We start from the raw sequence: 24,037 nt of genomic DNA, 5'->3' as shown, positions 1-24,037 counted from the left end.
GTAATGTGCTTCTGTTCAAGCACATCCTATACCACTTGATAGCCCTTTAAAATTAATTTAACACAGAAATACAAAAAGATTGCAACCTCTTTGAACATCTTTCTTTTATATCCATATTTCAATTTTAAGACTTAATATACTGTCAATCGAGATAATTATCTCAGCAGTTCACATTAGATAAATAAAATATGCAAAGAAGAAAAAAATGTATACAAAAACATACAATTAACCAATACAATAACAGCAAAACAATCAAGTATATTGGAGAAAATTAGCAAAATTAACAACAGTACCAGAAAAACAGGAAAGTTGTATCTGTGTGTTTAAAACCTGGTAGGCCCCGTTCTCCCATATCCATTCTCAATTATACAAAATGTAAAAAATAAAGTCTTAAATGTTATCTAGGAGTTATATTTTTACCAGCTTTTTTCTTGGGACTGTTGTCTTTTTGTTATGTTTTTTGAAAAATTACAAATTTTATATGAAAAGAACATAAAAGGAAATGAGGGGAAATGAAGATACATACCTGTAGCAGGTATTCTTCGAGGACAGCAGGCTGATTGTTCTCATGAATGGGTGACATCCACGGCAGCCCCGATCATCGGAAATCTTCCTAAAAACAAAAGTTTGCTAGAGCCTTTGAGCGCACATCGTGCATGCGTGGCCATCAGCTTCCCTCCCGTCGCGCGCGAGTCCCTTTAGTTCGATAACAAAGCAAAGAAGAAAAAGACAACTCCAAAGGGGAGACAGGCGGGTATGTGAGAACAATCAGCCTGCTGTCCTCGGAGAATACCTGCTACAGGTATGTATCTTCATTTTCTCCGAGGACAAGCAGGCTGCTTGTTCTCACATGTGGGGTATCCCTAGTCCCCAGGCTCACTCAAAACAACAAAGAAAGGTCAATTGAGCCTCGAAACGGTGAGGACATAACAAGGATTGACCTTCGAAGAAACATCTGAGAGTGCAGCCTGGAACAGAACAAAAATGGGCCTAGGGGGGTGGAGTTGGATTCTAAACCCCGAACAGATTCTGAAGCACCGACTGCCCAAACTGACTGTTGCGTCGGGTATCCTGCTGAAGGCAATAGTGAGATGTGAATGTGTGGACTGAAGACCACATCGCAGCCTTGCAAATCTCTTCTATAGTGGCTGACTTCAAGTGGGCCACTGACGCTGCCATGGCTCGAACACTATGAGCCGGGACATGACCCTCAAGAGTCAGCCCAGCTTGGGCATAAGTGAAGGAAATGCAATCTGCTAGCCAATTGGAAATGGTGCATTTCCCGACAGCAACTCCTCTTCTGTTGGGGTCGAAAGAAACAAACATTTGGGCGGACTGTCTAAAGGGGCTTGTCCGCTCCACATAGGCGGCCAATGCTCTCTTGCAGTCCAATGTATGCAACTGACGTTCAGCAGGGCGGGTAAGAGGATGGGAAAAAATGTTGGCAAAACAACTGACTGGTTCAGATGGAACTCCGACACCACCTTCGGCAGGAACTTAGGGTGAGTGCGGAGGAATACTCTGTTATGATGAAATTTAGTATAGGGAGCATGGGCTACCAAGGCTTGAAGCTCTCTGACTCTACGAGCTGAAGTAACAGCCACCAAGAAAATGACCTTCCAGGTCAAATACTTCAGGCGGCAGGAATTCAGTGGCTCAAAAGGAGGCTTCATCAGCTGGGAGAGAACGACGTTGAGATCCCATGACACTGGTGGAGGTTTGACAGGGGGCTTTGACAAAAGCAAACCTCTCATGAAGCGAACAACTAAAGGCTGTCCAGAGATAGGCTTACCCTCTACAAGTTGATGATAAGCACTAATTGCACTAAGGTGAACTCTTACGGAGTTGGTCTTGAGACCAGACTCTGATAAATGTAGAAGGTGTTCAAGCAGGGTCTGTGTAGGACAAGAGCAAGGATCTAGGGCCTTGCTGTCACACCAGACGACAAACCTCCTCCATTTGAAAGAGTAATTCTTTTTAGTGGAATCTTTCCTGGAAGCAAGCCTCTGGAGACACCCTCAGAAAGACCCAAGGAAGCGAACTCTACACCCTCAACATCCAGGCCATGACAGCCAGAGACTGGAGGTTGGGATGCAGAAGCGCCCCCTCGTTCCGAGTAATGAGGGTTGGAAAACAGTCCAATCTCCACGGTTCTTCAGAGAACAACTCCAGAAGAAGAGGGAACCAGATCTGACGCGGCCAAAAAGGAGCTATCAGAATCATGGTTCCGTAGTCTTGCTTGAGTTTCAACAAAGTCTTCCCCACCAGAGGTATGGGAGGATATGCATACAGAAGACCCTTCCCCCAATGAAGAAGAAAAGCATCCGACGCTAGTCTGTCGTGGGCCTGAAGACTGGAACAGAACTGAGGGACCTTGTGATTGGTCTGAGTGGCAAAACGATCCACCGAGGGGGTGCCCCACGCTCGGAAGATCTTGCGCATCACGCCCGAGTTGAGCGACCACTCGTGAGGTTGCATTATCCTGCTCAACCTGTCAGCCAGACTGTTGTTTACACCTGCCAGATACGTGGCTTGGAGAAGCATGCCATGAGCGCGAGCCCATAGCCACATCTGGACAGCTTCCTGACACAGAGGGCGAGATCCGGTGCCCCCCTGCTTGTTGACGTAGTACATGGCAACCTGATTGTCTGTCTGAATTTGAATAATTTGATTGGACAGCCAATCTCTGAAAGCCTTTAAAGCGTTCCAGATCGCTCGCAACTCCAGGAGATTGATTTGAAGACCTGATTCCTGGAGGGACCAAGCTCCTTGAGTGTGAAGCCCATCTACATGGGCTCTCCACCCCAGGAGAGATGCATCTGTTGTCAGCACTTTTTGTGGCTAAGGAATTTGGAAGGGACGTCCCAAGGTCAAATTGGATCGAATTGTCCACCAATGAAGGGAATTGTGAAAATCGGTGGATAGTTGGATTGCATCCTCTAGATCCCCTGCAGCCTGAAACCACTGAGAAGCTAGGGTCCATTGACCTGATCGCATGTGAAGACGGGCCATGGGAGTCACATAGACTGTGGAGGCCATATGGCCTAGCAGTCTCAACATCTGCTGAGCTGTGATCTGCTGAGACGCTCTGGCTAAGGAAACAAGAGACAGAAGGTTGTCTACCCTCGCCTCTGGAAGATAGGCATGAGCCGTCTGTGAATCCAGCAGAGCTCCTATGAATTCTAGTTTCTGAACTGGAAGAAGATGGGACTTTGGGTAATTTATGACAAACCCCAGTAGCTCCAGGAGTTGAATAGTCATCTGCATGGACTGTAGAGCTCCTGCCTCTGAAGTGTTCTTCACCAGCCAATCGTCAAGATAAGGGAACACATGCACTCCCAGTCTGTGTAGCGACGCTGCAACTACCGCCAGGCATTTGGTAAACATCCTGGGCGCAGACGCAAGACCAAAGGTCAGCACATAATACTGAAAGTGCTGCTTTCCCAGATGGAATCGAAGATACTGCCTGTGAGCTGGCAGTATCGGGATGTGTGTATAAGCATCCTTTAAGTCCATAGAACATAGCCAGTCGTTTTTCTGAATCATTGGAAGAAGGGTGCCCAGGGAAAGCATCCTGAACTTCTCGCAGACCAGGTATTTGTTCAGGCCCCTTAGGTCTAGGATGGGACGTACCCCCCTGTTTTCTTTTGCACAAGGAAGTACCTGGAATAGAATCCCAGCCCTTCTTGCCCTGGTGGAACGGGCTCGACCGCATTGGCGCTGAGAAGGGTGGAGAGTTCCTCTGCAAGTACCTGCCTGTGCTGGAAGCTGAAGGACTGAGCTCCCGGTGGGCAATTTGGAGGTCTGGAGATCAAATTGAAGGAGTATCGTAGCCGGACTATTTGGAGAACCCACCGATCGGAGGTTAAGAGAGGCCACCTTTGATGAAAAAATTTTAACCTCCCTCCAACCGGCAGATCGTCCGGCACAGACACTTTTATAGCGGCTATGCTCAACTGGAGCCAGTCAAAAGCCTGTCCCTTGCTTTTGCTGGGGAGCTGCAAGGGCCTATCTAGGCGCATGCTGTTGATGTGAACGAGCGGGTTGGGGCTGAGCCTGAGAAGGCTGTCAGGAAGGTAGATTGTACCTACGCTTATAGTAAGAATAGGGAGCAGTCCTCCTTCCCCGGAAAAAAACGTCTACCTGAAGAGGTAGATGCTAAAGGCGCCAGGTGGGAGAGTTTGTCAATGGCGTTCTCACGCTGGTGGAGCTGCTCTACCAACTGCTCGACTTTCTCGCCAAAAATATTACCCCCCGGCAAGAGACATCCGCAAGACGCTGCTAGACACGATTATCCAGGTCAGAGGCACACAGCCATGAGAGTCTGCGCATCACTATACCTTGAGCAGCGTATCTGGATGCAACATCAAAAGAGTCGTAAGCACCCCTGGACAGGAATTTACGACACACCTTCAGCTGCCTGACCACCTCCTGAAAAGGCCTGGTCTGCTCCGAAGGGAGCTTATCGACCAAGTCCGCCAGTTGCTTCACATTGTTCCGCAAGTGGATGCTCGTGTAGAGCTGGTAGGACTGAATTTTGGACACGAGCATAGAGGACTGGTAGACCTTCCTCCCAAAAGAATCCAGAGTTCTAGATTCTCGTCCCGGGGGTGCCGAGGCAAAATCTCTAGAACTTTTGGCTCTCTTGAGAGCAGAATCCACAACCATAGAATCGTAACGTAACTGCAACTTCATCAACTCATGCTCTCCATGGATTCGATACTGGGACTCAACCTTCTTGGGGATGGTGGAATTAGAGAGTGGTTTCGTCCAGTTCTTCACCAATGTCTGCTTAAGGACATTATGCAGAGAAACAGTGGACGACTCCTTAGGTGGCTAACATCTCGGCCCTGGGCTCATCCTCAGATACCACAGGGAAGGGAATAGCCATAGACATTTCCCGCACAAAGGAGGAGAAAGAAAGACTCTCCGGGGGAGAAAGCTTCCTTTCAGGCGAAGGAGTGGGATCAGAAGGAAGACCATAAGACTCCTCAGAAGAGAACTATCTGATCGGGGGGCGGAGCAAGATGGTGGCGCTGATGAGAACGCTCCACGAGTAACTCCGTGTTTGCGAGGTTTAAAACCCTATCTTCGAGTGAATTTTTCCTCAGAAATACTTTTTTTCTTCTTGAACAATTGCCTATAATGCCACACACGAAGAGAAAGGGTTTGGTAAGGGCCGTGACCCAACCGGCTCTAACGTCAACACCAACCCAGCAAACTATGGAAAGTTACCTCGTGAGATCTGCAACAATAGCGACAGGAGTTCTCGCTGAGATATTGGACCAGGGAGAGTCCATTCTCTTGGGACAGGACGTTTCATTGTCCCCTCCATCGCATTACCCTCCGCCTCAGCCCGCAGAACCCGATAGCGGGGGCGGTACCAAAGACCGCGAGAGCGAGGAACGGACCCGCCCGAGTGGGGCCTGCGTTCGAGGTTTCTGCTGGGATTTCTAGAACAGCACTACAGAATCCAGGGAAGGGTTCATCTGAGGCGGTAACGCTTGTGGCGATTTGGGAAATGTTACAGACTGTGATGGCATCAACTGGTAAAATAGCAGGACTTGTGAGTAATGTTCAAGAATTATCTGTTTCTTTTGCATCGATGAAAAATGAGATAACCGAGAAAATTAACCATCTAAACTCAGAAAATATTAAATTGAAGGAAACATCGTTAAATTTGATAAAAGATACTACAATGATAAAAAATAGACTGGAATACTTTGAAAATTACAACAGGAGATTGAACTTGCGTTTATTAAACTTTCCTTATACTCCAGTTTATCCTCCATTGGAGATATTTAAGAGATATCTAATAGAACATTTGAAATTCTCTCCAGAGAATATACCACCACTTACTAAAATTTACTTTCTACCTACAAAAAAGAACGGTGAAACATCACCTCAAGGAGATTGAAATGTATCAGATTTATTAGAATCGTCATTAACCTCTATAACGGAGAGAAGAACTCTTTTGGTTTCGTTTGTATTTCAGCAAGATCTGGACTTAGTGAGGAAGATGGCGCTAAGAAATATACAAACTCCATTTCATGGAGGGAAAATCTGGGTTTTCCCAGATATTACAAAACAAACTCAAGCCAGAAGGAAAGATTTTCTTTCATTGAGAGCTGCAACAATAGTGTTGGGAACAACTTTTAATTTGAACTATCCATGCAAATGTAACATAAAATATATGGGTGTGAAATATGTTTTCCTTTTTCCTGAATATTTGAAATTATTTATAGAACAGAAAAAAGTAATATAGTACTAGTTTATGTCTCTTAGCCTGAACAGAACCTGAATGGGTAATTAAGTAGAATTTAGTGTGGATATAATTGTTAAGCCTTTTCTTTTGTTATTTTAAAACTATTTGTAATAATTAAGAATCCTATCTCCGAAGGAACGGCTCCTAACCCCCTATTTTGGTGGTCTAATGTAAGTCATACATATTACTACGAAATTGTTTGCTTTCTTAATTTAATAGATTACTGACTGTCTTTTTCCTACTCAAGTGTAATACTTGTAACTAAATGAAAAAAAAAAAAGAGAACTATCTGGGATTCTTCCCACGAGGCATCCTCCTCAGTGTCGGACAAGAGTTCACGAACTGCAGTCCAAAACCGGCCCGTCTCGACTCCGAGGAACCACGTCCTCGATGACGACGTTGAGAAGTCGACTACCATGCCGGCAGCGATGAAGCTCCCTCCAGCGATGTCGACGGGGAGTCGACCTGGGTGGCAGCCGAGGCCGCAAGCAGTACCGGCATCAGGGACCTCACCATAGGCGAAGAGCCAGCTGCCTCTTCCATCAACGGTACCGAGGGCGCAAGCACCCCTGGTACCAGAACAGACTGACGCAGCAGTCCTTCCAGGAGACCTGGAAGAATGGCTCGGACGTGCTCGTCCAGAGTGTCTGCCGGGAAAGGCTGTGGGGCCGGTGCAGGAGTCGGAGGCAGAGCCTGTGAAGAGCAGGGAGGCGGTACTGGACTGTCCGAACACCAATGCACCAACACCTCTTGGATGGAGGGTGAGTGGTCCTCCCGGCATCGATGCTTCCCGGGTGCCGAATTCCTCAACGCCCCGGAGCTCCTGGTACCGTGTGTGGAAGGAGACCGATGCTTCTTAGCCTTCGCTCGATGCACGGCATCAATACTCCTCGGTACCGACGAGGAGGATGTGGAATCCACACGCCTCCTTGGGGTCGGGTCCGAAAGGGGTCAATCCCGATGGGCCTGCACAGCAGGAGCCTTCGAGAAAGGCAGAGGCCCACTCGATGGCTCACTGTTCCCAGTGTGTGGTGGTCTCCAGACAGCTATTACCTGCTCTCCCGATGTCTTCTCTGGTGCTGATGTCGACGTCGCCAACCTCGGTACCACTGTCGACGTCGATGCCGAAATGCCGGGCAAAGCTCCAAACAGACATTCCCGCTGAGTTTTTCTCAACACCTGTGTCCGCTTTTTAAGGTTAAGACACAACTTACACGCGTCTGGGTGATGGTCGGGCCCAAGGCACTTGGATACACCACGAATGGGGATCGGTAGAATGGGGATCGGTACCTGAGGTTGCCGGGCTGCACCGACCACACTTCTTGAAGCCGCTGGGAATCCTCGATCTCATGGACGGAAAAATAGTGGCGGCGAAGTCAAAGTTCTCGATGGTGCCAAGAAAAAAGGGCACAAAAGGGAAAAAAGGGGCCGTGACAGCAACGAAACGAAACTTAAGCAGGGACCAACACTAAAAACCTTAAGGGAACTTCTTTTTTTTTTTTATGTTTAAATCTATTTTATTGACGATAATAACAATACAGCCAATACGAAACACATATACAGTGTCATCATAAAACAATAATAAACTTGTAACAGTTCCGTAAATGTCAATACCTTTTTAATTCCCCCCCCTTCCCCGATTATTATCAGTTCCTTTCCTCTTTATCCATTGCAAATATCACCCATGTAATGTTAGCATGTATACATCAGCACTTCAATGTGAGGCTAACCTCACCAATACAAATTTAGCCACCTAACACAGATCTTTCCAACTTTGAGCACTCTTCCCCCCTCTCTCCCTTCCCCCCTCCCATATCCATATGAACCATAAGATCCTCCCCCACAAAATGATCTTCTACCCCTTCCCCCCCCTCCCCATACCCCCAGGCTACAGCGTGAGAGTATTCATCAATAAACTTCGAGCTCTGCTAGACAGGGCCTGCACATATGGTTCCCAAACCTCCCAGAATCGTTGTTTACTTCTAGGGCTACGACTAGCTCCATATGCCTCCATCATTACCAGTGAGTGTAGCATATTCCTCCACAGCCAGTAGGATGGCCCTGTTTCCTGAGTCCAAAATTGCAATATACATTGTTTCCCAATGATTAAAGCCTTATATATTAATAATCGCTCCCCTTGCCGAATAGCTAGCCCACTCCCATCCAGTCCCAGCACCATACTCTTGGGTGGCAGACATATCTTCTTCTTTAGCAATAATTCACAATATCCCATGATTTTACCCCAAAACTTCCTAATTACTGGGCATTCCCAAAAACATGTGAAATACGGACGCTCTCTGAAAGTTGCATTTACTACAGTTTGGCTCCTGAATACTTCCAGCATAGTAGGCCTGAATCGGGGAAAAATATGCTCTCAATATAGCTATGCAGCTGATGATATTCATACCATGTCACATTCTCTGCTCCCACCATACCCTCTAAGGCCGCTCTTCTTTTTTTTTTTAATATAAAGAGCTCAACAGAGCACAATAAAAATAAATGAAGAAAAAAACAGCAAAAAACTCGCGAAAAACCGAAGGCTCTTTCACAGGGGCAGAGAGATGGAAAAACAACAGCTCCCTATCGCAGAAAGAGAAAAAACTAACGGGACTCTCGCGTGACAGCGGGAAGCTGATGGCCGCGCCCACGCGCTCTCAAAGGCTCTAGCAAACTTTTGTTGCTAGGAAGATTCCCGATCATCGGGGCTGCCGTGGACGTCATCCAGTCGTGAGAACAAGCAGCCTGCTTGTCCTCGGAGAAACAATAGGACATGGAAAATATTCCTTCTCAATCACAATTTAGCAATCAAGTCCATATTAAGGAAAGCTACTTAAGAACTGAAGTCAAAACCAAAATCACACTTATAATAAAAATTAAAAAATAACAGGCAGAGGAACACTCAATTAAACCTTTAAATCAACCTGGCTAAAGTTCTGGCACTGACGTCAGGACATCTCCTTCAACACAAGAAAAGTTTCAAGATGTATGGGGTTTAAAAGATACAGGAATGATTCGCAAGTGACAAGCAATTTGCAGGTTAATTCTAGAAAAAGGTTCCCCCTGCAGCTAAAACCTTCGGCTTCAGCTGCAGGAAGGCCTGTGTAGACTGAGCCACATCTGGGAAAATATGAACAATCTTGTCCACAAAAGGAAAGAGTCTTAGGAAAATAAGATTTTTAAATTTGTATTTTTTGTTCCATTGAAGTCGCTGACTAATAACGTAGCCCTTTTTTACACAACATCCTGTGATGATTCAAGAAATGTAGTCATATCCAAACTATCATGTGAACTTAACACATCCATTTCCCTCCCTGGTTAACTGCCTTGATTTCACGAGAAAGATAGTAAAGATCCTTAAACTGAAAAGAATCAAAAGAAAGAAACAATACATCTTTAACCATTTTCTGTCTCCCTTGGAACTGCTAAAAATATTTTAAAGGGAAAGTTTAACAGCCTCAAGTTACAAGCATGTGAGGCATTCTCTAATGGCTCCATTTGAAGGTGCAAGAACAGGCTATCTTTAGCAGAAGCAGCCACATCCGACTGACAATCAATAACCTATGACCCAATTTTCTCCACGCTGTTTCAGGAGGAGCAATTTTGTATCCTGCTCTGAAAATTTAGCAGATGTTTATTCTGTAAATTTACTATACATAGATATTTCTTGCAAGTTCTTGCTCATACCAGCAATCAATTCAAAAATATCCTTAAGGGAAATGGCTTGCTTAACCGAAGAAGTAATAGATTCTTCAATTAAAGAGAGCTCCACCCCTTCCAGTTCATGCCATGTGGGGTACTAGGGTTTACAAGTGATGTCAGCTGCTGGCTATCATCTGATTGGCCCCAGCTTAGCTGTTTTTGGGACTGGAAGTTTGGGCCCAATCAGATGCAAGCCGTATCTGACATTGCTTGGAAAGTCTGCAGAGGGAGAGAAGCAGAGGTATCGAAAATACTTTTTAAAAAAAAAACTACTTTCTAAATTTGTACTTCGTCACTAAGTAAGAAAGTACAGCTTACCTATAACAAGTTACAAGTAAAAAGTATGGTCAAAAATGTAACTCGTTACAAGTAAAAGTACTGCCAATCTTTGGTGAAAGCCATTTCAAGGATGATTCAAGTGCAAAACAGAAGGTTAGACAAGCCTCAGGGCATGGTTGTCATCAACAGAAAAAAGTAAGACAAGTTAAAAAAAAACAACCATACGTCAAGAAGAAAATATATATTAAACACTATCAATTTGTCTTTGACAGCTCAGGCACTGAGCAGCTATACTGTAACCTTGCTTCACAAGTAAAAGTGGTTCATTGGCTGCAGGCATATTCAACATTTTCTACATAATTACCTGAGGCGTATTATACGAGAAAAGCGACTTGAAGTTGAACAGATTACAGCAATAATCTCCTAGTCAGCCTCCTTGATAAAGGATTCCTACTGTCCCCAACTTGTTCAAAATTAAATAGCTCGTATTGTTATAGGTACACCTTGTATGAAATCATTGTTAAAAAGGATTATACTAGTTGTATACACCAGTTTAAAATTCTATGAGGAGAATGTACTAAAGTGCACAAAATTTAAGTCCACTTCACGTGTAAAAGTGGTGATCTATATACTTAACTTGGCCATGATCAAGTTGTCTATTTGATCGTTCACTATACTTGATGGTAACTTGGTCTTAGTTACATCATTTTTTTCTTTTTATGTGCAAAGGGATATTTTGTTCACTTTGTATGTAATAAATTTAGATGTGTAAGTTTAGGCTTACAAAGTTTTATGCAAAACCATCAGGTTTCACCACCACTAGAAAGCTGTACACAAAGCAACCAGTAGAAACTACATGGTTCAGTGAATAGGTGTCACTATACACAGTGATTCACACATGCATTTCATTTTTTTTGCAGTAAATTCTATCATGAAAATTAGTTACCAAACTCTATAGCTTTGTTACCAACAGCTAGCTAGTGGGGATAATAGATATGAGGAGAGGGAAATTGAGCCTGCAAAGAGGTGGGAAAATGTGGGATACAAATGCAATAAATAAATGACTATAACCAGCAGGAGAGAGACCAAAGGTAGTTTGAAAGCACTAGTTTTCTAACTGCTAGGATTCACTCTCTAAGTGGCAGAAGCTAAACTGCTTCTCCAACAGAAACACAGTAACCTAAAAATTCAAAGAAGTTTAGATGTCAAAGTACCAACAATACAGGGAACACAAACTTTTGAATCCTTCACAGCACTACAGTAACTTCACTGAACTTCTTTTATATGGTACTGGACACTTCCCTAATTGAGAAACAGAGAGAGTTGATGTTACCTTGAGCCAGGAGCACTTCAATAGGGAAAGGGAGAGTCAATAAAAGGGCAGAAACCTGAAGTCTGAAGGTTTGAATGGGGGAGCCTACAATGTCAGCTGCATCATGATGATGTCAATTAGCTGGGGAACCATAACGACCAAGGTGGCACCTGTGCTGTTTCCATTGGCTGTTACCCATCCTGCAAGAACATTAGCTGTTTCCATCACTGCTACAGAAAAGCCTGCAAGATATCCTTATTTTAATGATTTGTTTTGCCTTTCAATGCGGAGGAGCCTGCGACATCAGTTACATCGTGGTGACATCAATTACCCAGAACCACACAAAACAAGGTGGCACCTGAGGCACCACAGTGAAGGGGCATGCCTAAGGGGCAGGTCATGCCCCTTAGTGAGTCACTTCATGAGCAACTAGAGGAGAATCCTGTAATGGCTCTAATAACCAGGAACATTCTTACTAGGGTCAACCAGAACTATCCAGATAAATACTGTGTTAGTTATGTAACTTATTTTATGCATAGTGCTTTACAATTCATGCACTACCTTTCAGGGGTCCATGGTTAAAATGAACTGGCTTCTTTCTGTTTTTTGGACGTGGGGGGTGAAATTTTAGCTCCTCGCCCCAAGGAGATAATCAAATTCCAATTATTTTATCTAGCAGACATCAAAAATTTGTGACTAACTGATTGATTGTTCATGGACCTTCAACTCGACATTTTAAAGTGTGCCCCAAAAGGCTACAATATCTGAGACATTTTCCAAAACAGTATGAGATACTGATATCCCAATCCCTTGCCGCAGCATAAACACTTGTTCAATCTGTAAGAAAGTGAATATCATAAAGGACTAGATTGAAGAAGTTTTTGTGTTATCCCAAACATGGTTAAAAATTCAGAAAGACTTCCTAGTATTAGAAATTAGCCCTCACAGTTATAAAAAGTTATGCATTTACCAATGATGAAGAAACGGGGGGGGGGGGGGGGGGGGGGGGCTTAGCAGTTATTTATAAAACATTATAATGTATTTCACAAGACTATTAATTGATCAGTGATTCTCAGCCCAGTCCTCAGGACACACCTAGACAATCAGGTTTTCTGGATACCCACAATAAATATGCATGTGGTAAATCTGTATGCACTACCTCCACTGTATATCTGTCTCGTACATATTCATTGTGGATATCCTTAAAAACCGACTGATAGGGTGTGTCCTGAGGACTGGGTTGAGAACCCCCAAGTTAGAAGGACTTGAAGCCTTGGGTAGAGCAAGCCAACAGACAAAAATATACCTCTGTGTAACTCTTTCCTTTTTTGGTTATACGTTAGATCAGGGTTGTCCAATCTCAGTCCTCGAGGGCCAAAATCCAGTCGGATTGTCAGGATTTCCACAATGAATATGCATGAGATCTATTTGTATGAACTGCCTCCATTGTATGCAAATAAATCTCATGTATATTCACTGGGGAAATCCTGAAAACCCGACCTGGTGAGGGTAAAGGTTGGACAATCCTGCCACTTATCTAATAAGGGAATCTAACCTTTGTATACGAATCTTAGCAGGGTATATTAATAAAGGCCACAGCCTTAATTATTCCTATTTAAAACCAGTTGCATTTTATGCTTATTGTACATGTGGGTGAATTATGCTTTGCTTATTATGCTGCATTGGTTATTGTCTATCCATAGTAAATACTGAAATATAAAAAACATTTGTCATCTAAGACATCCATGATTAAAAACATTGCAATCATACTCAATAATGACTTTGCATCAAAAGTTTGCTGTGAGAAAAGGAAAGTCCATTCAAAAGGAAAAGAACCTCTGCTTCAATAGAAATAATAATGGCTTTAAGAATAGAACACCGTATGGCTTGGAGAAAAGAAATCCAAAAAATGCATATCTGTCTTACCTCCCCTTTGTCTGTTACTGCAGTTGAAGACAGCTGACCACAAGCAATACTAATAACGTACTTCTTATTTAAACAACTGGTTACTCTTCGGGGAACTGGTTGATTAGCTGTTGAGCCAGAACCAACCTGTCCCGAGTTATTGTAACCCCAAGAATAAACCTGTAAGACAATTAAAAAAGTTAGCTAAATTATATAATTAATAAAACACAGGCAACCAAAACTAGAGACAAAGAGGTATGATCATAACCAGTGCTGATTCATCTACATGGAAATTCAAACATGTGTCATTAAGCTTTATGTAAGTTTACTAATCACTATCTCATTATTTAGTAAACACATTTATCTGAACTGTATAAATTATTGACAGGTTTTCATTTAGCTGAAAAAGTGGCTAGGGAGAACCAATATGGCAACCCTACATCCCGACCCACCATGGACAAACAAAAAAAGAAAGGTTCACGAGTATCTCTACTACCCACATTGCCCCTCAGTCAGTCACTTCAGACCTCATGAATCAGCAGATGTCTGAAATGTTGAGAATTACCTCTGATTACAGACTATCAAAAGTGCTTTAGTGCTTTGCCATTTATTAGGTCAGTAAGTGCTTACATAGATCAGGCCTCTCTTCAAAAATTGTCCCATGATCTAGTACGTAGACTTGATCACAGTAATGTTCTATTACTAAAACATGTTAATCGTTTACAAACTATCCAAAACATAGCCATTAAACATTAAAGGGGCATGAAGTCTGACCAGGTTTCACCATTACTGAACGATGTACATTGGTTATTTGTTCTCACCATATAGCGAAGATACTTACCTGTAGCAGGTATTCTCCGAGGACAGCAGGTGATTATTCTAACAACTGGGTCGACGTCCATGTGGATCCGGGAACAGGCATAGGAAAAAGAAAAACTTTGCTAGAACCTTCTGGCGCGCGTGCAGAGTGCACCGCACATGCACATACTGCCTTCCTGCCTGCCACGTAAGCGCGTACCTCAGTTAAGTCTAAAATCATAACAAATAAACAACTCCAAGGGGAAGTGAGTGGGTCTGTGAGAGTAATCAGCCTGCTCTCCTCGGAGAATACCTGCTACAGGTACGTATCTTTGCTTTCTCCGAGGACAAGCAGGCTGGATTATACTCACAACTGGTGTATCCCTAGCATCCAGGCTCACGCAAAACAATGAACATTGGTCAACTGGGCCTCGAAATGGCAAGGACAAAATAGAGATTAACCTGAAACTATATACAACTAGCTGAGAGTGCTGCCTGGAACAGAATAAAACAGGCCTAGGTGGGTGGAGTTGGATTCTAAACCCCAAACAGATTCTGCAGCACCAACTGCCCAAACTGACTGTTGTGTCAGGTATCCTGCTTAAGGCAGTACTGAGATGTGACTGTGTGGACTGAAGACCACATTGCAGCTTTGCAAATCTCTTCAACGGAGGCTGAAGTGAGACAAGGATGAAGCCATGGCCCTCCAGAGTCAGCCCAGCTTGGTCATAAGTGAAGGATATGCAATCTGCTAGCCAACTGGAGACTGTGCGTTTTCCGATGGCGACTCCCCTCCTGTTGGGATCAAAAGCAACAAACAACTGGGCGGGTTATCTGCCATCACTTACTAGGTATGTATGTTACTATGTATGACTGTCTGAAGGGCTTCGTCCACTCCACGTAAAAGGCCAATGCCCTCTTGCAGTCTAAGGTATGCAAGATGCTTTCGCCAGGGTGGGCATGAGGACAGGGAAAAATGTTGGCAAGACAATCGACTGGTTCAGATGTTTGTACTGTTTGTACGTTTGTCAGATGGAACTCCAACACCACCTTCTGCAAAAACTTAGGGTGAGTGCGGAGGAATACTCTGTTGTGATGAAACCTAGTATAAAGTGCATCCACTACTAGGGCCTGAAGCTCAATGACCCTACGAGCTGAAGTAACAGCCACCAAGAAGATGACCTTCCAGGTCAAATACTTCAGATGGCAGGAATTCAGTGGCTCAAAAGGAGCTTTCATCAGCTGGGTGAGAACAACATTCAGATCCCATGACACTGGAGGAGGCCTGGCAGGGGGCTTTGACAAAAGCAAACCTCTCAAGAAGCGAACAACTAAAGGCTGTCCAGAAATAGGCTTACCCTCTACACGCCGAGGATAAGCACTAATTGCACTGAAGTGAACCCTTACGAAGTTGGTCTTGAGATCAGACCCTGACAAGTACAGAAGGTATTCAAGTACGGTGTGTGTAGGACAAGAGAGAGGATCTAGGGCCCTGCTGTCACACCAGACAGAAAACCTCCTCCATTTAAAAGAGTAACACCTCTTCGTGGAATCTTTCCTGGAAGCAAGCAAGACCCGAGAGACACCCTCTGAAAGACCCAAGGAGGCGAATTCTAAGTTCTCAACATCCAGGCCGTGAGAGCCAGAGACTGGAGGATGGGATGTAGAAGCGACCCCTAGTTCTGAGTGATGAGGGTTCTCCACGGTTCTTCGGAGGACAACTCCAGAAGAAGAGGGAACCAAATCTGAAGTGGCCAGTAGGGTGCAATCAGGATCATGGTTCCGCGGTCTTGCTTGAGTTTCAGCAAAGTTTTCCCTACTAGAGGTATGGGAGAATATGCATATAGAAGACCTGTTCCCCAATGTAGGAGAAAGGCATCTGATGCTAGTCTGTCATGGGCCTGAAGCCTGGAACAGAAATTAGGGACCTTGTGACTAATCTGAGTGGCAAAAAGATTCACAGAGGGGGTGCCCCATGCTCGGAAGATCTTGTGGGCAACGCCCATATTCAGCAACCACTTGTGAGGTTTCATTACCCTGCTCAGCCTTTCGGCCAGACTGTTATGCCTGCCAGATAAGTGGCTTGGAGAAACATGCCGTGACGGCGTGCCCAAGGTCACATCTGGATGGCTTCCTGATACAGAGAGTGAGATCTGGTACCCTCCTGCTTGTTGATATAGTACATTGCAACCTGATTGTCTGTTTGAATCAAGAAAATTTGGTTGGACAGCCGATCTCTGAAAGCCTTCAGAGCGTTCCAAATCGCTAGTAGCTCCAGGAGGTTGATCTGAAGACCTGTTTCCTGGGAGGACCAGGCTCCCTGAGTGTGAAATCTATATACATGAGCTCCCCACCCCAGGAGGGATGCATCTGTCGTCAGCACTTTTTGCGACTGAGGAATTTGGAATGATCACCCCATAGCCAAATTGGGCCGGATTGTCCACTAATGAAGAGAGTTGTGAAAGTCTGTGGACAATCAGATAACATCCTCCAGACTCCCCGCAGCTTCATACCACTGGGAAACTAGGGTCCACTGACTGACCTCATATGTAGACGTGCCATAGGTGTTACATGAACGGTGGAGGCCATGTGCCCCAAGAGTCTCAACATCTGCCGAGCTGTGACCTGCTGAGACGCTCGAACTGTGGACACCAGGGACAGGAGGATGTCTGCCCGTGTCTCGGGGAGATAAGCCAGCGCTGTCTTCGTGTCCAGCAGTGCTCCAATGAACTCCAATTTTTAAACAGGAGTGAGATGGGATTCGGTGCAATTTATTACGAACCCTAGTAGCTCTAGCACCTGAATTGCGTGTAAGCATCCTTTAAGTCCAGAGAGCATAGCCAATCATTTTCCCGAATCATGGGAAGAAGGGTGCCCAGGGAAACCATCCTGATTTCTTTTGCACAAGGAAGTACCTGGATTAGAATCCCAGCCCTTCTTCCCCTGGTGGAATGGGTTCGACCGCATGGGCCTTTAGAAGGGCGGACAGTTCCTCTGCAAGTACCTGTCTGTGCTGGGAGCTGTATGAATGAGCTCCCGGTGGGCAATTTGGAGGTTTGGATTCCAGATTGAGGGTGTATCCTAACCGGACTATTTGAAGAACCTACCGGTCGGAAGTTACGAGAAGCCACCTTTGTTGAAAAACACATTAACCTCCCTCCAACCGGAAAGTCGTCCAGTATGGACACTTTTACTGTGGCTATGACTCGCTGGAGCCAGTCAAAAACCCGTGCCCTTGCTTTTGCTGGGGAGCAGCAGGGACCTTAGGTACACGCTGTTGACGAGAACGAGCGCACTGGGGCTGAGCCTGAATAGGCTGTCGGGACACCGGAGTGTACCTACGCCTAGTATAGGAATAAGCACTCTTCGTCCCCTCAAAAAACCTCCTGGTTGAGGAGGCTGTAGCAGAAGGCGCAAGGTGGGTGAGAGAAGCCACAGCATCATTATGCTTTTTGATCTGGTCGACCAGGTCTTCCACCTTCTCTCCGAAAAGGTTATCCTCCTGGCAAAGTACATCCGCCATCCTCTGCTGGACCGAATAGTCTAGGTCAGACACATGCAGCCATGAGAGTCTGCGCATCGCTATACCTTGAGCAGAGATTCTGGATGCCAAGTGTCATAAGCGCCCCTGGCCAGGAATTTACGACACACCTTCTGCTGCCTGACCACTTGGTGAAAAGGCTCAGCCTGCTCCGGAGGGAGGGCTTCAACCAAGGTAGACAGCTGCCTCACCAAGTTCTGCAAGTGGATACGTCTTCTTCCCAAAAGAATCCACGGTCCTAGTTTCTCTGCCTAGGGGTGCCGAGGCATAGTCTCTAGAACTCTTGGCTCTCTTGAGGGCGGAGTCCATCACCATGGAGTTGTGGGGTAACTGAGACCTCATCAACCCAGGTTCACCATGGATCCGATACTGGGAATCAGTCTTCATAGGGATCATGGGACCAGACACAGGGAATGATCAGTTTCGCATAAGGACTTACCGGAGTACCTTTTACAAAGGAGCCGTCACTGCCTCAGGTGGAGAGGTGTAGTCCAGGATCTTAAGCATCTCAGCCCTGGGCTCATCCTCCACTTCCACAGGGAATGGAATGGCCTCAGCATTTCTCGCACAAAGAATGAAAAAGAGAGGCTCTCAGGAGGAGACAGTCTCCTTTCAAGTGGAGGGGAAGGTTCAGAGGGAACCCCAAAAGACTCATCAGAGGAAAAGTACCTGGGATCTTCCCCTGACTCCCACGAGCGCTCCTCCTCAGTATCGGAAAGCACATCCTCGATGGCGATATCGAGAGGCCGACATCTGCGTGGACTGCAGTGAAGCTTCCTCCACCGACATCGATGGGGAGTCGACCTGGGTGGCAGGTGACACCAGAGCCGCAAACAGCACCGAGGACGGGGACCTCACCACAGGTCAAGAGCCAGACGCAGCTGCAGCAGATGGCACGGCAGACACAAGCACCCACGATGCCGAAGCAGACTGGCGCAGAAGTCCTTCCAGAAGTTCTGGAAGTAGGGCCTGGATGCGCTCGTCGAGAGCCACCATCAGAGAAGGCTGGGGGGAGGTGGTGGAGCAGTCAGTGGCAGAATCAGTTGAGGCTCAAGAGCAGGAACCGGACTGCTAAGAGGCCGACGCATTGGCACCTCCTGTATGGAGGGGGAGTAGTCCTCCAGCCACCAACGCTTCTCGGGTGAGTAATCCTTTGATGCCCCAGAGCTCCCGGCACCGTGTGTCAAGGTAGAACAGTGACGGTGCTTCTTAGCCTTCGCTCAATGCCCGCCACCGAGGCTCCTCGGTGCCTGCGAGGACATTGAATCCTCAGGTCACTTCAGGGTCAGGTCCAACGATGTTCGGTCCCTGGGCGCCTGCACAGCAGGAGGCCTCGAGATAAGTGGAGACCCACTCGATGCCTCACTGCTCCCAGCGTGTCTTGGCCTCTCAGCAGCCATGTATATCTCTGCTCCTGATGTTGATGTGTCTCTCGATGTCGTCGCCGACCTCGGTACTGATGCCGAAGGACCAGATCGAGTCCCAAAAGGTTTCTCGCGTTGGGCTTCTCGAGCCAGTTGGATCCTTTTCTTCATACGAAGACACAGGGCACAACAAGCTGGGCTATGGTCGGTCCCAAGGCACTGAATACACCAAGAATGGGTATCTGTAGCTGAGATGGTCCGGTTGCACAGAGTACAACGTTTGAAGTCGCTGGGTGTCTTTGATGACATGGAAGGAAAAACAGCACTGGCGAAATCAAAGGACTCTATTATGCCTAAGTAAAAAAGGGCACAAAAAGGGGTAGAAACCCAACCGCGCGGCCTAAAACTGGCCACCATCGAAAAAGAAAGGAAACTTAAACAAGGGGACAAAAAAAAACTTGTGGAAATAAAGGACACTTTTTTTTTTAAAGAACAAAATAAAGATGGGAAAAACACATGACAAAAAGTCGAATCAATACAGAAGGCTCTTTTCCCGGCCAATAACAAGGAGCACAGAATGAACCTGCTGCACCTCGTCACAGAAAAAAAGAAACTGAGGTACGCACTTGCGCAGCAGGCAGGAAGTCAGTCCACGCTGCACATGCGCCAGAAAGCTCTACCAAAGTTTTTCTTTTTGCTATGGCAAATGCCGGTTCCCGGGCCGATACGGACGTCGACCCAGTGGCAAGTATAATCCAGCCTGCTTGTCCTCAGAGAAGAAACACAAACCCTTATTCATGGACTACAAAGCTTTTTATTCTGGAATTCCTCTCCACTTATCTAAAATGTTAATTCCAAACTGCCTTAGCAGGGCACTTGATTTCCAATCACAAAATCATTTAGTAAGGAGTGGCCTAGTGGTTAGGGTGGTGGACTTTGGTCCTGGGGAACTGAGGAACTGAGTTCGATTCCCGGCACAGGCAGCTCCTTGTGACTCTAAGCAAGTCACTTAACCCTCCATTGCCCGCTGCATTGAGCCTGCCATGAGTGGGAAAGCGCGGGGTACAAATGTAACAAAAAAAATATTTTGTTGCTTTTATTGAAAAAAAAAAAAATCAATTAACATACAACAATATAGTTCAACATATCAACCCATTATCCACCCACCCCTTCCCATCTCTATCCCCTGTTAACTTTTCCATTGCTGTGTGGGATAATTCTCCTGTTCATTTTCCATCTATATACCTTGTGAGAGTTTCAGCCATCCTTGATTTCTCCTACCCGAACGCCATAACTTATATTTGTCCCAAAGCTTATGAAAAGAGTTCAACTGTCCATTTTTAATCGCTGTCAGTTCTGCCATAAGGTGCAGGTAATCCAATTTCTTCAGGCAAATAGCCACAGAGGGAAGTGTTGTAGTTTTCCATGAGGTAGCCAAAGCCAGACAGGCCACTGTAAAAAGTTGAATAGCCCATCCGTGATGTTCAATTTTCACACCAAAGGGTTTATGATGCAGTAGACAATGTGCCACAGAGGTGATGTCCTGCCAGTATTTTTGCGCTGCGGGACAAGACCACCAAACATGGTACATGTCTCCTGTCATCCCACATTGTCTTCAACATAATCCTGTTCCTGCATGATACACATGAAACAATCTTTGTGGAGTATAATACCATCTATTTAACATTTTATGACCATTTTCCATGAAGGTGCTACTAATAGAGGACTTAAGTAAATATTTAAAACTGAGCTCCCATTTCTCACTCTCGATAACCTTCCCCAGATCTTTTTCCCATGTCTTACCCTCAATAACCTTCCCCAGATCTTTTTCTCATCTTTGCATCTATGGAGCTATTGGTGTATGAAACAGCAATAATGCCTGATATAGTCGTGACACAAATTCCTTTGCCCACACCTCCTCCTATTGCCTTTTCTAGGAGTGTCTCTGGTAAACTAAGTTCCTCTTTAGCTTTACGTAACATAAAATCACTTATTCTTCTATAATGGAAACTAAGGCATAATAGAATATCATATCCCCCTTGGTACAAGGGCAGAGTCTACTAGAAATGCAGTGGGTATTTTTCTTAGCCATTACTCTCTGGAATTCCCTTCCACTGGATTTGCATACTGATGTACACTTAGAACAATTTTTTTTTAATGGCTTAAAACCTGTTATTTTAGGTTAGCCTTTTCAGGATCATGACTGTCTCAGTTATTTTGGATGAATATCATATGAAGTTATTGCACTTGTCTTTGTTAGTATGACTATGGAATTTGTTGTGAATATTTATCTTTATTTATGAAGATCATTTGTTAAGCTATATGTTAATATTAAGTATGATATTTTATTTAGATATTTGATTTTGCCGAACTATTTTTGTAAACTGCTTTGATTTGGATTCACCTAGAAAGCTAGTATACCAAAAGTTAGCAATAAAAGAAACAGCTAGGGATTGCAAAAAGGACTCAAAGAAAAATAAGAAGCAACATAAGCACTGGCAAGTTAGATGCACAGCATCGATAACGAAGGCTCAAAGAGAATATGAAGAGAAACTTGCCGCAGAAACAAAAACTCACAGTAACAACTTTTTCAGGTACATCAGAAGTAGAAAGCCTGTGAGGGAATCCGCGGGACCGTTTGATCATGAAGGAGCAAAAGGGGCACCCCCAATATTAAGAAAATTCCTTGTATGTGTCCAGGGAGGGGTTATTTCCACTGGGCTTAGCACCCCCAATAATTTTGAAAAGTTGGCTCCCATGCACTCAGGGAGGACAAAGCCATAGCGGAAAGACTGAATGAGGGGCCAATGAACAAAACTTACTGTGCTAGTAATGACTGATTTAGACTGGTTCTAGTCAGTTTAGCATTCACTGTAGTATGCAGCAGACATCCAGGCAGAGTCTCTGGGTCCCCTAGAGCCTCTGGGTCCTCGGGCACTGCCCGGTTGCCCGAATGGTCAGTCTGCCCATGGTATGTGTTAAATGTGTCATGTGAGAGTCACGTGATGTCGCGCTGAAGAGCAGACGTAGGTGAGAGGAGCTCCCAGGCCCCAAACCGAGCAACCGACCATCAGCAACAAAAACTGGGGCGAGCGGACCCCACAAATGGTGGGAGAGTTGAATAGGCAGCGCACATTGCTAAAACAGAGAAAATAAAGTGCCCATGGCATCAAAATCTCTACAAAAACAATCAGAAAAACCGAGGGCATCAGAGGCGCACAAAATGGCGGAGACGGAAGGCGGTGGACCACTTTCGGTAAGCTCAGCCTGGGTTGCAGAAATAGTATCAGAAGTAACCCAAGCTATAGACTCTTCCTTGGATAAAAAATTTCAGACTATAACAGATAAACTGGAGGCGATGGATGGGAAAATGGAGTCACTGAAAGGAGAATTTGCGGCTTCCTGCCAAAGAATATCAGATCTGGAGGACCAAGTTCAACAAATGCACACAGAAAAGCTTTCATTGCAATCAAAGGTGGAGGAATTGGAGAACAAGATAGATGATACTGAAAATAGGTCGTAAAGAGGAAACCTACGATTAGTGGGCCTACCAGAGTCCATTTTGGAATCGGAGCTGAGGAGATTTCTGGAGGCCTGGTTAACCAAGTCGCTGCAGTTACACTTAGACGCAGGTCCGCTAAAAATAGAAAGGGTGCATAGATTGGGTCCTAAAAGACAGACTGAAGCTAAGCCTAGAGTAGTTATTCTTAAACTACTAAACTATGTGCATAAAACGGAGATACTCTGGGCAATACGAACCAAAGGACCGTTAACATACGAAAACAAGACCATATTATGTTTTCAAGACTTCTCCTCGAGGGTGTCCTTATTAAGGAGAGCATACTCACAGATATGTTCAACATTGCATCAGTGGAATATACAGTTTGCCCTATTGTATCCAGTGCACCTTAAAGTATTTAAAGATGGAAAAGCCACTTTTTTTGACACGCCAGATGCAGTGCATGCTTTTCTGAATCAACAGGGCTCTCCCACACAGAATGGAACGGCCTGAAGAGCTGGATATGCATTGACAAAATATAAACTGGACAGCTGAGTATTAGACCTAATGCCGCGAAGTTGGATGTGGAGGTAGGCAAACTGTTACTACTCAATGCATTTGGGAGGAGGATTGTGAGTTTGGGTGTAAAGAAGATGTAGAGACATAAAGTATGGACTCTATACAATTCTGAGTGTTTCTACATGGAGTTTGATCCTGGCATATGAGTTGGGCCCCAACTAAGATATAACTGAGATAAATTTCAGAGAAGCGGCCAGGCACGGAATCCACCAGATAGGTGAGCTGGTGGAACAAGGATGTTGCATCCAGAGATTGGATAGTTAAGCAAGCAATCGATGATTATACTTGGTCTTGTCTCTGAGGAACTCAAGATCTCCCTCTGCTTACAGCTTATTATGTCGAGATGAGAAACAACAGGTTTGATTAGAGACTATAAGTACATGGGACGATATCTGTGGTTTACTGAAAGGGTTTTCATCTGCATGGATGTTCAAACATCCTAATGAAAGTGAACTTTCAAATTATTTAACTAGGCTTGCATAAAACTGGATGACCAGGTCTCCTCACAATTAAGGACATACTTGATAAGTCAATTTTGGATAAATGTACAGAGATATAATACGTTTAATCCTTTTATAGCTCTCTAAGTGGGGTGCCCTGCTTTATAGTTTTTAAATTGAAGAAATTTACGTGTTTTTTTTTTGTTTCTTCTTTCTCTCTCTCTTTAATTCTCTAACATGAGCATAATGAACCTATTGCCAATGGAATATGTATTTGGTGCTATATTAGAAAAGGATATCTTTGGGAGGATATATTTGGAAGAAGATAACCAAATAGACTCTTGGAAGGCTATTAA

At 44.9% G+C, this 24,037-nt stretch overlaps 1 protein-coding gene across 4 annotated transcripts in view; it reads right to left on the bottom strand.

The window, feature by feature from the left end:
• RCBTB2 (RCC1 and BTB domain containing protein 2) overlaps window positions 1-24,037 on the bottom strand; it is a 228,079-nt gene that overhangs the window by 86,799 nt on the left and 117,243 nt on the right. For all 4 annotated transcript variants that reach the window (XM_030200479.1, XM_030200478.1, XM_030200481.1 and 1 more), the window contains exon 6: window positions 13,482-13,640. In XM_030200479.1, the coding sequence (XP_030056339.1) occupies window positions 13,482-13,640 (159 nt within the window). The remainder of the gene's footprint in view (window positions 1-13,481; window positions 13,641-24,037) is intronic.

The sequence above is a fragment of the Microcaecilia unicolor genome, chromosome 4, assembly GCF_901765095.1.
Source record: "Microcaecilia unicolor chromosome 4, aMicUni1.1, whole genome shotgun sequence".
NCBI classification, from domain to species: Eukaryota; Metazoa; Chordata; class Amphibia; order Gymnophiona; family Siphonopidae; genus Microcaecilia; species Microcaecilia unicolor.
The sequence above is the reverse complement of the archived record's forward strand: the minus strand, read 5'-3'. Positions and strand labels throughout refer to the sequence as shown.